Raw genomic sequence first — 14,687 nt, 5'->3', positions numbered from 1 at the left:
ATGTTACTATAACGCCTATATCTCTATGGTCATCAGAGGTAACAAGAACGCATTTATTTCTCCGTATTCAACTAAGTAGGGCTAAAGGGTATATCTCTATCCTCAGTAGCGAAACGATTAAATCGAACAAACTCTATTTATTCTTATTACGTACGTGAATTCCCTTTCTCAAGTCCAATTCGCGCACCACAGATAGTGTCTAACTATTGGCCAGATAATCAAACAATTAAGATCAAGAATAAATAAGCAACCCAAAATATGGAAAATCAATAGATAATAATTGTCATCAAACCAACTTTCAAGTCTTTCGCCACAACCCTAGAATTAAGAAGTTTAGCTACTCATGATTCGATCATAGACAAAAGAATTCATGAATAATCTAGGGTTGAAAAAGATGAAAAATAAAATAAACCTAGAGAGAGAAAATAGAATGGTGGCTTACAAGTCTTTGAGTAATCCCAGCACACCCTTTTCAGCTAATAAAACGTCTATATATAGTCTAGGGTAAAAACAAAAAATAAGTAAACCTAATCCCAGTCGAACCGGGAAAGCTGCGCAGAACCCCGCTTTCCTTCCGCGATGTGGATGAATCGCGCAATGTTCTGAGGCCTCCCGCTTTCCTTCCGTGATGCGGATGGACAGCCTGATGGTAATGCTTGGAGCTGATTTTTGTCCGCTTTCTTCACGCGATGCGGATGAAAAGCGAGACCTTCAGTTCAATGTTTTTTCTTTTAGTTCATCACTTGTGGTCTTCGACTCGTCACCTCGTCTAATCGTCATATGCTCCAAAATCAATCACTTTAAGCACAGTTTTTCATCGTTTGTCATCATCGTACCTATACACATGAAATATAACGACATAAGTTCAAATACGACGATTGCATCATGAATTAAGCGATAAAAGTCATAAGAGTAGAATGTAAAATGACACAAAAAATGATATTTGTGCCAAATATCAAAAAGCTGTGAAGTGCATACTTAAGTAACTAGTCGGAACCTACCCTCAAACATAAGAAATCATTTTTGTCATTTTCTCTTCAAGACAAAGTAATAAAAGCACATCGGAGAAGCGCTAAATTTTAAAAAAGCAGTTTAACTACTGATTCTTCGTCAGTAGTGTCAACGTTCTTCAAATATTCAGCTAAATGTGTCTGTCAGATTTGACGGAAACAAGAAAAAAGAAACTTAAATATAAACATCAAGAAAGTCCCATTAATCATATAATATGCAACAAAAAAATTACACTAGAGACTAAAAAGATACTCCCTTCGTCTCAAATTATGTAACACTCTTTCTTTTTTAGTCAGCCTAGAAAAGAACGACACTTTTCTATATTTTGTAACAATTCAACTTTAAATTTACCTTTTTACCCCTTATGAAATAATTTCTAGCCACACAAATTTTCATGATTTATTTTAGACCACAAGTTTCAAATGTCTTTTTTTATTTCTTAAATTTCATGTCAAGTCAAATACCTTCATATAAAATGGGACTGAGGGAGTATTAAAAATAGCAGAAATTACCCCTAAAAAAACTGCACCAGACTAAAAAAAAAAAATTAGCAATAGCAGAAACTACATAAATTTTACCTCTAAATGTTAGTTTCACCTATTTCTTTTTCATAACTCCCATCAAATCTAACAAACCGAGCCCGTCAAATATTTGACGACGTCCAAAAATGTTAACTTTGACAAACTTAAAGCACCAAAAGCTGTTAACTGCATACTTAAGAAACTATTCTGAATCTACCCCCGAGACCTTTTTTTTCATTTTCTCTTTCAAAACCCAGTAATAAAAGCACATAGAAGAACCGCTAATTTTTTTTAAAAAAAAACACTTAACTACTGATTATTCATCAGTAGTGTCAATGTTGTTGAAATCTAAAGAATCCGAAATTATTCATCTTTGTAAGTCAAATTTACTATACCAAGCTATAAAACTCCTCAACACAATACAAAAAACCACCTCAAAACCAATATTATACGCTACATTAATACAAACATGTACAAAAACAAACTCACTCACTCATGGTCTTCAATTCCACACACAATGCATCAAAACCGGGCTCGAAACCGATCGATTTGTAGGGAACAGTTTACTTACTCTTTACTTCAAATCAAATTCAAATTTCAATCAAACTCGAAGGTTTTTCGATAGTATGTTGTTTAAGGATGTTGTCGCTTGGTCTTCGATGATAACGGGTTATGTTCGTGTTAGAAAACCCGAGATTTCGTTGAGTTTATATAAGGAAATGATTGATTTTGGGTTTGAACCAAATGGTTTTACTTTATCTGCTGTAATTAAAGCTTGTTGTGAAATTGGTGATTTGAAATTGGGTTGTGGATTTCATTGTGTTGTGATTAATCGTGGATTCGACGAGAATAACGTGATCGTTAGCGCGTTAATCGATATGTATGGTAAGAATTATGATTCGGGTAGTGCACTTAAGTTGTTCGATGAATTGCCTGAAAGGGATGCTGTTTGTTGGACTTCGGTTATTTCAGCTCTTACGAGGAACGAATTGCACGTCGAGGCATTAGCGTTGTTTTACGCGATGCATAGGAAGAATGGGTTGTTACCGGATTTGTTTACGTTTGGTAGTGTGTTGACTGCGTTGGGTAATTCGGGGAGGTCGAGGCAAGGTAGAGAAGTTCATGCTAAGATTGTGACGAGTGGTCTTTGTGGGAACGTGGTTGTCGATAGTAGTTTAGTGGATATGTACGCGAAATGTGGGGTGGTTGATGAGTCTCGGCGTGTTTTTGACCGAATGGATAAGAGGAATTCCGTTTCGTGGTGTGCGTTAATGGGTGGATACTGTCAAAAGGGGGAGTTTGAAACGGTTATTGAGCTCTTTAGGACGATGGGGGAGGTTGATCTTTACAGCTTTGGGACCGTTCTTCGTGCCTGTGCAGGTAGGTGTGTCAAATGGGCGGTTGGGCTGAATTTGAGCGGGTTAAAATGGGCTGAATTAATAAATGAGCGGGTTATTGACCTGTCCAAAGGTTACTTGGGCTGAAAAGCGGGTCATAATCCAACTTATTAATTTCTTGTTTGTTCTTTTATAATTTTTTTAGTACCTAAAAAAATGATTTTTTTCTTTGTTATGGCTATAAATAACATATCAAATTAAAAAATGTTGTTTTGAAAATATTTTGACAAGATTTCAGCCCAAATTTTGATGGGCTGTATTGACCTACCCAAACTTGGGCGTGTTATGTTTTCATGGGCTAATTTTGCTACCCTTATGTGCAGGGTTGGCAGCTTTGAAGTCAGGGAAGGAAGTTCACTGCCAGTATTTGAGGAGAGGTGGCTGGAGCGACGTTATCGTGGAATCGGCTCTAGTTGATCTCTATGCAAAATGTGGGTTTGATAATTATGCTTGTGTGATTTTCCGCCAAATGAAGGTTAGGAACTCGGTTACCTGGAACTCGATGATATCCGGTTTCGCTCAGAATGGGAAAGGCGAAGAAGCTATTGCAGTATTCAAGGAGATGATTAGTGAAGGGGTTAAGCCAGATTATATCAGTTTTATCGCTGTTCTTTTTGCTTGTAGTCATAGCGGTATGGTTGATGAAGGTCGAAAGTATTTTCTCTCGATGATTAATGAGTATGGTATTAAAGCTCATATCGAGCATTATAGTTGCATGGTTGATCTTCTAGGTCGGGTTGGGGAGGTAGAAGAAGCTGAAAGCTTGATTCTAGGTGCGGAATTCAGAAACGATGGTTCCCTTTGGGCTACTCTACTTGGTGCTTGTACTAGCAGTACGAATCCTACTGTTGCTGAGCGTATTGCAAAGAAAATGATGGAACTAAATCCGGATTATCATTTGAGTTATGTTCTGCTAGCAAATGTGTACAGAGCAGTAGGCAGGTGGGCTGATGCTCTTGAGATTCGGCGGCTGATGCAAGAAAAAAGAGTGAGTAAGATAACTGGGAAGAGCTGGATTTAGATGAACACTAACAACCTATGTTGCTCGGACTCTTAAAAAATGATGACATACCGGTAATGCACTAATGTTGGAGGATCCGACATGCATCGGCCGATATTTTTAAGAGTCTGAACAACATAACTAACAACAGCTTATAGCCTTTCCAGTGAAGAACTCTATCCAGATGCCCCTAGAAGGAAACATTCTTGAAAATGCTCAAGATGATAACGGGGATACATAGCACATTTATCAATTTTGTTCCTGTCAGGGTCACTTGTTTCAAGATGCGACTTGTATGAGACCTGTTGTCAGTGTACCCAGCATTATAGACATGTTTAGGGTATAGAAATTTGTCAACCCATAATTTGATAACCTTGGGGGTTTTTCAATCAGCTCAAAATATAGGACCAAGCACGTCTTTGATCTCAGTCTTTTAGGCAAGGAAGAGAGAGATATATATATAGTGACACAAGCCTTTCAACAGCATGGGTGACCAAAATCAGGAGTATGTTTTCAGCTATGTGCGACATTGTAGAAGTAGAATTAACGAATTCTTTGAGATTATTCTTGGCTCCAGTCTTAGAGTTCCTTACTGGACATGTAGCCATGATGGCAGCTTATGTTAATGATGTGGATTGCCCCTCTGTTATGTGCATTACACAATAACAGGAAGAGGGTGTTCATCTATGTACTTGCCTTCTTGCCCCGTGTTTCAATTTCATAATTATATCTTCATCCGCCTGAACTGTATTTTGCTTTTTATTGTGTTTGGAGAACCGGCAACAAGTTTTACTATTGGAAACACATAGACAGTCATTGTAAGTCTTGTATCAGGAGTTATTCCCCTTTCCTCCATATTGTTAAGCAATGGTTTGAGCCTCTTCCAAAAAAACCAATGATGTTGAAGATGAACTAGCCGTATAAATTTTCATATCTGAAGCATGATTTCTGAAAATGAATTACTGCAACCTCTTTTATCTTGAGTACTTCCATTTATGAAGTTCATTCAATTCCTATTGCAATGAAACAAGGGTACAACAACAGCCACATAGCTAGTGTAGTCCCACACGTGAGGTCTGGGAAGGTAGGATGTACGTAGACCTTACCCCTACCTTTATGAGGTAGAGATGCTGTTTCCGAAATATTTGGACCATTCTCGATTTGTGCATGTCATCCTTGCGCAAGGGCCATGCTAATGTTTATCGTTCCAATTTTATGCAATGAAACAAGGGTAGATCTGTTATATGATGCCGGACAATATTAAGCCTAGCTTAACACTAGCTTTGTTGGCCTCTTCTTTCATAATGCCTCTCAAGTTGTAGTTCAGATCTTCTGGTGTATGAGAGTATCTCAACCGAGCTGGAACTGGAAACATTACACTTGATTTGGTGGGGTGCGCCAGGCCCAAGCTAGAGTGCAAGACCAGGGCGACGCATGAAGGCCCGAGTAGCAAGCTACCCTAATGAACCTTCCCCCTTAAAAAAATTGAATTAATATCGTGTGAGCCGACTCACATATCAGATATTAAACTGATAAGAACAGATACTACACTTGATCTTAGCCAAAAGGCCGAGAAAGGTATGCTTTATTTTGGTCACGGACCTCGTGTCTTATACTCCCTGTCTAATCTCTGCTTTTCATTTTCCAACGATATGGGATTGATGAGCCCTCACTGCTACCTACTCTTCCCAGTATTAAATGTCTACATGTTTGGAGAAAATCATATACTCTTTATCGTTCATCTTGTTGCTTGGCATGAACATATTCCTGTGCTCCGATCGAGCACAATGAGCTTTGCATAAAACTCACACAAACACACATTACAGAGACAAAAAATCAAGGGTTTTGATGATTTTCTATATTCATAGAACTCTGCTACTGTTGTATATATGTAAAACCACTCCCAAGATGGGAAGTGCAACCAATTAACATCAATTTTATGGAAAAGTTTCATGATTTTTAAGGATTAACCCAACACTAGTATAGCCAAAGTACTATAGAGGCGGAGCATGAGTTCAATATATTCATAGAAATATTAGATGAATTCTTCAATAAAAATACAAGATTTTAGTCTAAGCTATTGGGTTGGTTCTACATATTAGATGAATTCTTCAATGCAAATACAAGATTTGAGTCTAAGCTATTGAGTATATATAGAGGACATACGTCACTTGTTCTTGAAGGAACTTGGGTAACCACTTTGTGAAAATACCAATTAACATCCATTTTGTGCAATTAAAACATCGTATCGTGAAAAAACTCTGTGATTCTAAAGGATTAACCAAATAATGGGATTAACACAACACCAACAAGAGGGTGCTCATCTATCTATAAACATGCCCAAGATTAGCATTTCATAATTTCCGCTTTTCTGAGTTTCACAAACAACGTGTTTTCTTTACTCTTCAAATTGCGATTTTAAAAATTTTAAATGTAAAACTTGACTCATAAATTTATATTTTATATATGAAAAAAAGATTCATAAGCTGGTAGATATGTTTTCTTAAATGTAAAACTTGACTTAAAGTTTTGGTTTGTCTTCTCGATCATCTGATCGGAAATGCATGCTCAACGTGAAGAGATTGTTCGTACCATGTGGGAGGATTATATTAAAGAGTAGTTATACTGCAACTCATGTTCAATTTTTCTTTTTATTGATGTATTTTTTAGAAATGTCTTCTAGTTGTGTATTAACTTTGTTATGAACTATGATTTGCTCATTTGATAGTTTTCAGAACTTATAGGGTTTTCATGTTTATGAGAAAAAATACAATTTAAGAAATCCAAATTATATGTCCAAACAAAATTTCAACTTCAAATCAACCTGATTTCAAATCATTATTTTAAACGGGGCCTAATCCTTTTTGTTACTCTTTTTGAAATAAAACTACAATTTAAAGAAACTATACAAGAGTTGCTATTAATTGCAATTTTCTGTTATATATAATTACTAGTGCGGCAATGAATGCGCTAAGCCCGTGCCCAATGCCTTTATAGTGTGGACAGTTAAAACAATTTATGATGTGATTATACTATCGTAAGCCTTAGGTGGTTGCTTAGTATAATAGGAAAATGAGCATTAGATAAACCTCGTTTTTGAAACTAGACTATGTACATAAAAGTTTGAACTCTTCCCAAGATACTTTGCTTTAATGTATCTATCTCAATTCTTTGAATTTGGCCTTAAATAATTCACTAATCAAATCAGGTTTATTTTGTGCTTCATTAGTCGATGCAAGATGTTTTTTTATTTTCCGGCCAACACGGATTTTGTTTTTCTTCCATTAAATCAACTTACACATTAAACAATCTTAACTTCGTGATTTTATATTTCAAACCAAATTTTTCCTCAAAATATATACATGTATTCAAATTGAAATCACGAAGCATTTCCTAGATGCTCCATTCTCGAATTACAACATCATAAGTTCTTGGGCAAACCAACAATTTCTTCGCATCATTTTGGTACGTGATGGGAAAGAAGAACCATGTTATGACGATCATTCCACATATTCTTGATTGAGGCAAAAGCTCCTCAACTGAAAATTGGTAAAAGACCAAAACTATAAATATCATCAGGACTATACACTTGAGGTTCCCTTCTTTCGCGGTATTTGAAAGAACAATTAGAGGAGCATAATTAAGTTAATTATAAATTGTAAGAGCTTGAACTTCTAAAGTATAAGAAACTTAATGGAACAACCACTAATTATACATACACAGTTTATGAGAGAAAAATCACGACGTGTAAATAGAAGGCATTGATAGGTTACAAAAAATAAAGAACCACCTATGAGGAAATATTTGTGCAAGACATTACCTGCTGCCACAACATCAAGTACAAAAAACGAACTTGAGTTGACCTGAGTAAACTTTTTTGTCAGCTGATATATCCTTGGTAAAAATAAAAGTAGTGCGATATATAGGAGATTACCTTTATCTAGAAATAAAAGTACAACAGCATGAAGGAGATTAACTTGATCCATCTGATTCAAGTACAAAAACAACCTGATGGACCTATTCTAACTATACAACAAAGTGATAAATGAATTAAATCTAAAAGTTTAATATGTTATTCAGAATGTACAAAAGGCAGCATGAGGTAAAAATATTAAATGTCGCGAATACCCTGAAACAGTTGGTTAAGCCTAGTTTTTTTTGACAATCAAAGAAAAAGTGCAACGTCAAAAGCAGAGATGTACAAGTGACGCAATGCAAATAGCAAAGAAAATTCCTAAAGCACCCCTAACCCAAGGTGAGCAAAGAGCTCAACTCTCCCTTCTATATAGATAGTAATAGTAATAATAGTACTTCCTTCGTCCCAATTTAAGTATTTTAGTGTGACTTGGCACAAAATTTGAGAAATAAAAGATATTTTTGAATCTTGTGGTCCTAAATTAAAGATGTGTGTGATGAACTAAAATATCTTTTAAATCTTCAACTTACTAAATATAGAAAGAAACATTTTTTTTGAGATAAACAAAAAAGAAAAGTAAGACACTCAAATTGGGACGAAGGGAGGATAATAGTAATAAAGTAAAGTAGTACTGATAATAGTAATAATGTATACGCTTTTAAAAGTTACTTCTAGACATTAAAGAGGACAAACTTGACATAAAGAAAAGATTGGGGACCAATGCAGCATTTAAAATTACATCATAAACAGGATTACCCATAACACAAGAAAATGGTGGAGTCCTAATTGAGCCAATTCATCAGTGAAATCAATGGAGCAAAAAAGGGATTTTTTTTTTAGTTTCAAATGCATTGTAGAGAAACCCCATTTGGTTCAAAGTCAACAATTTACAGCTTAAAGGTAACTTTTGTTTTCTTTGTTGCTTAATAATTACTTACAAAATGAGCCAATTGTATGTCTTCTTTGATAGTACAATGAGATACTTTTGAATTATTTAAGTTAGAAAGTGAAAAGGTTGAATCTTTTGCAAATTTATGTGGCCAAAAGTTTCAAAGTTTGGAACTTTTTGCTTTTTGCTCAAGTTTCTGCTTTGACCCTTTTGCATTTGATGAAAATATACTCCCTCCGATTTGGATTTGCTGCTTTTTTGTTTTACACGCCCTGTAAGAAATATTAATTAAGAGGGACATTTGTGTAACTTTACACTTATTTTGTGTCTAAGTTATAATCTCTCTCCTTCATTAAATGTTTACTTTATTTATGTGTCATCTCCGTTAATGACAAAATTCTACTAAGGTAAAATGAGGGGAAAATATTAATTGTGCCTTGAACTCCTAAAACGATGAATAATTTGAAACAACTATTTTTAGTAACCACGACAGATAATTTGAGACGGAGAAAGTATGGTTTAGGAGTGATTTTGGAATAAGACCCTGCAGATGATTTTTGCTCTAAATCAACCCAAGATTATGTTTTGGACTTGAATTCCTCAACTTGGCCAATGAAATTAATTGTTTTTCCTTGAGTCTAAATATCAAGTATCTATCGGAAACAAGGTCTCTACCCCACAAAGGTACCATGAACCAGAATAGAAGAGCTTGCGCCACCCATGAGTGAATATTTCATAGTAGCCTCATTAGGTCGTACATCTTTCTTGGTATATCCAGATAATAGCTAAAGAACCACCATGTCTTCCATGTGGGGTTTCTAAAGACATACGCCAGTTAGTATTATTGTGAACTCAAATGAAAGGACAAAAAAGTTGGATCTAGAGATCCGGAATAGGGAACTCGCTAGCTTCAGAATCCGTTTCAGAATGTCTAAAAAAATTCATCTTTTTTTTTTCAATTTTGAGTTCGTTGCCTTATTGTGCGACCACAGAGAAGGCTCCCGTATCGTACATCCTACCCTCCCCACACCCCACTTGTGAGACTACATTGGGTATGTTGTTGTTGTTTGTCCTTGAGCCTAAATAATTTAGTGACCGGAGGGAGGATATCCAGGATGGTATCGTCCAATTGTAGTCCACTAACATTGGAAGTAATTGGACCAGCTAGGAAATTGAATGAAAGGTTTAGGGATTCAAGTTATGTAAAGGTTCTGTTTATCAGTCGAATAGGCGTAGGAGATAGTCGCTTGGTTCATATATTACTGTAAAATTTACACCAGAGAGATATAAATGCATACAATAACAACATACCCAGTGTAATCCCACAGGTGGGGTCGGGGGATGTACGCAGACCTTACCCCCGCCTTTGTGGGGTGGAGAGACTGTTTCCTAGAAGAGATATATTACTGTTCCCATTTGGTCATTGGAAACCTAGCTATGAGGTGATAATTTTGAGATGAAGCAAGGAGTTTCAAGTTTGAAATGTGAAAAAACTCTTTCAGATAATATAACTGTGTGTTTACATTGTTATGTAAAAAGAGAAATTTGGAGGAATCGTTGAAGAAACACTCACAGAGTGAAGCTCAAGCTCTTGTAATTGACTTCTAAATTGTTGGTCAGTGATCTAGCATTTCAAAGATAGTCTTAACAGGTAAACGTTTAGCTTGCCTTTGAAATTTAGAAAAAAGATAAGAAATTTATTAGCTGAATTTTGCAGTCTAATTCAGACGTACATATACTTTATAGAAAACAATCATATAAGTTGAGATCATGAACTCAACTAATAATCTCTACTTAACAAACCAGGGCTAATAACACTTTTGGTCTCTCAGTTATTGATATATTCTTATTTTAGTCCCTATGATATCTGACTAAGCACATGAAACCTTCAATTAATTGAATTGTGCACTTTTGATCCTTTTGCTTGTGAATATTCATGAATCATCTTTACAACACTCTCATTAGAGCTTACCTCAACATTTCTCAGCCTCAAACAACACTTAACCTTTTCACTCACATGCTCTTTCATTAAAATGGAATGAAATTTTATCCAAAGATGAATGGCACTTTGATGCCATAACTCAATCAGAAACTGAACCTGAGAGTTCTGCTATTGAACAGGTTATTCAATACCCTGATGGATCTATCGACCTAAAGTTCCTTAGATCTACATCGGTTAATGAATCATCTTCTGGCAGTCAAATGTCGTATTCACGGCCTTCGTCAAGTCAAAGAAAGTCTTACTCAAGACATTCTTCTTTTAAACCCTCGGAGGAAGTAGGTGAAAACCATGAACCTTTCGTGAATGAAATTAATAGAAAACTTAAAGGAGTAGATTTTACAAAAACTATCCCCAAAGTTTATTATCATTCACAATAATCTGAGATAAACACCATGGAAGGTGATTGTTCTTGTTTCTCTCCAAAGTGGTGATGAACTTGATCTTGGAAGGATACTACAAGGATAGGTAAAGTTGAAAATGATTTACAAAATTGGAATATTCCAAAAGAGCCATTCCGGCAAATCTATAACACAGGGAAGTTTGATTTTGTAAAAAACTACAATATCAAAACTTGTGAATCAACTGTTGCCATCAATAGTTCTGCAGAGACTATTAAGCTATTATCCATTCATGATACAAACATATATAAGAAAAATTATAATTTTCTTCACATAGGGATTGTCCAAGTTGCTGTCAAACCTCTTTACAGATTAGGTTTAGACACACCTTTATGTCTCTTACTAAGAGATGATAGGTTATTAAACTTTGATGATTCTCTATTAGGAGTTTTACAGAGTAACCTAGCTCATGGCCCGGTTTACTTCAACTGTTATCCAAATTATTCGGTTGACATCAATGACCAAAATATATTGGATACTTTAACTCTTAATATTAAAACAAGAAACATGAATAGCAAAGTTAATAAAAAAGAAACAGTTGTCATATATAGAGTATATTACAGACTAATGAAAACAACTTTAGCTCCAAAACCTAAAATAATGAGTCCAAAAGGAGTTACTATGCTCATGGCATCAAACCAAGAACATAGTAGTACTTTTGTACCTAGAATGATAAAACGGAATGAAATTTTATCCAAAGATGAATGGCACTTTGATGCCATAACTCAACCAGAAGCTGAACCTGAGAGTTCTGCTATTGAACAGGTTATTCAATACCCGGATGGATCTATTGACCCAGAGTTCCTTAGATCTACATCGGTTAATGAATCATCTTCTGGCGATCGAATGTCGTATTCGTCAAGTCAAAGAAAGTCTTACTCAATACATTCTTCTTTTAAACCCCCGGAGGAAGTAGGTGAAAACCATGAACCTTTCGTGAATGAAATTAATAGAAAACTTAAAGGAGTAGATTTTACAAAAACTATCCCTAAAGTTTATTATCATTCACAACAATCTGAGATAAACACTGGAAGCCCAACTGCTAGTGATATGGATCTACAACAAGAAGAGCCAAAAGATTCACTAGATATGCTTAGAACCAATGATTTCAAACAAGATCTTTTAGCCTTAGACAAAGAAATGAAAAGTCCAAGGAACAAAAAGAAATTAGATTGGTACATGGATACCTACAGCTTTGAAGCTAGAATAGATTTTAAATCTAATTGGATTAGTGACATAACAAGATGTAAGAGTAATATAAGATTCTTCAAATGGTTCGAATTAACAGGGAAAATTCCAAATCAAAAGGAATCTTTGTCTATGTTAGTCAACAAATGGCATACAAAAGCCAAAGGAATAGTTGAATCAACTGTTCCACCATTAGAAGAAATTTATATACCAATAGGTAAAGAAATAATTACTGCAACCCCTTTTAAAAGAGAAGGAACCAATATTGATAGTCATCCTAAAACTAAGGACATTAACAAATTGATCCAACAAAGTAATTATACAAACCAACTTTTACATGTAGTATCTAACCAATTAGTAAAAGATACTAATAAACAGATAGCTCCATCAGAAGCTACAACTAGTACTAGCATGGAGAAACATCCAATATTTAAACTCCAAGAATTTTCTAAAGGAAAAAATTCCCACAATTACCTGATAAGTTTAATCTTGAAGAAGATTTTCTTGAAAAGATTAATAAACTGTTAAAAACATCTGAAACAAAGACTTCAAAGAAGACTGGTACTAAAGAAGTTAAAACTTTAAGTACTAATGACAACAAAATTCATAAGTTAACTATTAACCCAAGATATTCTACGAAAAAGAATTATTACAAAAGACCTTCCTTCCCAGATGTTCAATTTGAAGAAGATTAGTTTCGCACTAGTACATCACATAGTGGAAACGATATATCTGAATGGAACATAGATGGATTAGCAGAAAGCCAAATCTACAAAGTATTACACGAAATGGGTATGGCTATCACAGCTTACAAAATTAAGCATGCTGGAGACAGATATGCTGCTTCTTTAATTATTTCTGGTTTAACAGGAATGTTAAAGAATTGGTGGGATAATTATCTCTCTGAAGATAATAGAGCCCAAATTTTAGGAGCCATCACCATAAGTACTGTATTAAAAATGGAAGGAAATAACCAAGTAGCAGTTGAGGAAGCAATAGAAGATGCTTCAGCAACACTAATTTACAGTATTGCTAAACACTTCATTGGAGAGCCAAAACTTTTCCAAGATAGAAGTTTAGAATTACTAAACAATCTTAAATGCCCCAAATTAGATGATTTTAGGTGGTATAAAGATATGTTCCTAGAAATGGTTATGATAAGAGAAGACTGTTGTAATGATTTCTGGAAACAAAGATTTATTTGCGGTCTACCTTCATTATTCGCCGAAAAGGTTAGAACTAAAATCAAGGATAGGTTTAATGGAAGAATTCCATATGAAAACCTTACCTATGGAGATATAATTAGTTATATTACGGGATTAGATCCATGCACAGATTTAAAACTGAAACATTTCTTAAAAAAAGATCATCAACAATCTCAAAAGGATTTAGGAAGTTTTTGTCAAGACTTTGGTTTTGAAAAAATCTCTACTCCATCCAAAAAATCGAGTAAAATTGTTAAGAAATCTACAGCTTCAAAACCTCATTATAGGAAGAAGAAGAAGAATGTAGATAATTCCTATAAAAAGAAAAGATTTAAAAGATCACCAAAAAAGAATTCTGGAGATACACGTTGGACATGTGGAAAAACAGGCCACAGATCTAACGAGTGTCGAGTCAATAATAGGAAAAAGAATAAGATAAATCTTCTCGAAGTCGGTGATAAAATAAAAAATGAACTCTACACTATTCTAGAAGATAATGATAACACTTCATCTTCTTCTAGTGAAATTAGTGATATCGAAATTGAATCAGATTACAGTTCTAACACTTCTGAATATGAAGATTGTAACTGTACAGGAGCTATATGCACCTGCAGCCAGAATTCAATTAACGTTATTACTAAAGAGTCAAAAGAATTTCTTCTTGACCTCGTTACTCATATTACTGATGAAGAGGCCAGAAAGAAATATCTAATTGAATTAAAAAATATTATTATTAATCAATCCAAGGAAAAACTGTCGATTGAACCCTTTAATATGAAGAATGTTATGAACATGTTTTCTTCCAAGGATGAGAAACCTACCATCCAAGATTTGCAGTATGAATTAATCTCGGTAAAAAAGGAGATTAAAAATGTTAAATCGAGGCTTAATAAAGTCAAAATGGATTATCTAACTGATCAAGTTCTATCTCAAACAAGAAAAGAAACTCTTGTAGAAGATAGTGAAGATAATCATTCCAACAATAACGATTCTTTAATTCATCAAGAAAGTGATGAAATTATAGAAACATCTATTAATAACAATACAGGAAAAACTGTAGCATTAGTCAAATCACAAAGCTGGCATGTTCCTATTACTTTAAAAGTAGGAAACATAACGCTTAATAAGTTAGCTTTAATAGATTCAGGAGCAGATAAAAA

General features: G+C 34.7%; 1 protein-coding gene and 2 non-coding genes across 3 annotated transcripts; 1 reads left to right on the top strand and 2 right to left on the bottom strand.

Annotated features, from left to right (window-relative positions):
• Nucleotides 1–1,734: 1,734 nt before the first annotated feature.
• On the top strand, nt 1,735–4,662 carry LOC132630712 (pentatricopeptide repeat-containing protein At1g03540-like). The gene is made up of 2 exons (XM_060346279.1): nt 1,735–2,912; nt 3,253–4,662. The coding sequence occupies exons 1-2, from the start codon at nt 1,868–1,870 to the stop codon at nt 3,948–3,950; spliced, it is 1,743 nt and encodes a 580-aa protein (XP_060202262.1). The 5' UTR covers nt 1,735–1,867; the 3' UTR covers nt 3,951–4,662.
• A 405-nt stretch (nt 4,663–5,067) lies between these two features.
• On the bottom strand, nt 5,068–5,167 carry LOC132618578 (U6 spliceosomal RNA). Its single transcript, XR_009574178.1, has one exon. It is a non-coding gene; the product is annotated as a U6 spliceosomal RNA (small nuclear RNA).
• A 150-nt stretch (nt 5,168–5,317) lies between these two features.
• LOC132618368 (U2 spliceosomal RNA) lies at nt 5,318–5,511 on the bottom strand. Its single transcript, XR_009574075.1, has one exon. It is a non-coding gene; the product is annotated as a U2 spliceosomal RNA (small nuclear RNA).
• Nucleotides 5,512–14,687: the final 9,176 nt, after the last annotated feature.

Source organism: Lycium barbarum, chromosome 1, assembly GCF_019175385.1.
Source record: "Lycium barbarum isolate Lr01 chromosome 1, ASM1917538v2, whole genome shotgun sequence".
Taxonomy (NCBI): Eukaryota; Viridiplantae; Streptophyta; class Magnoliopsida; order Solanales; family Solanaceae; genus Lycium; species Lycium barbarum.
Note: the sequence above shows the minus strand (reverse complement) of the source record. Positions and strands in the feature narration are given on the sequence as shown.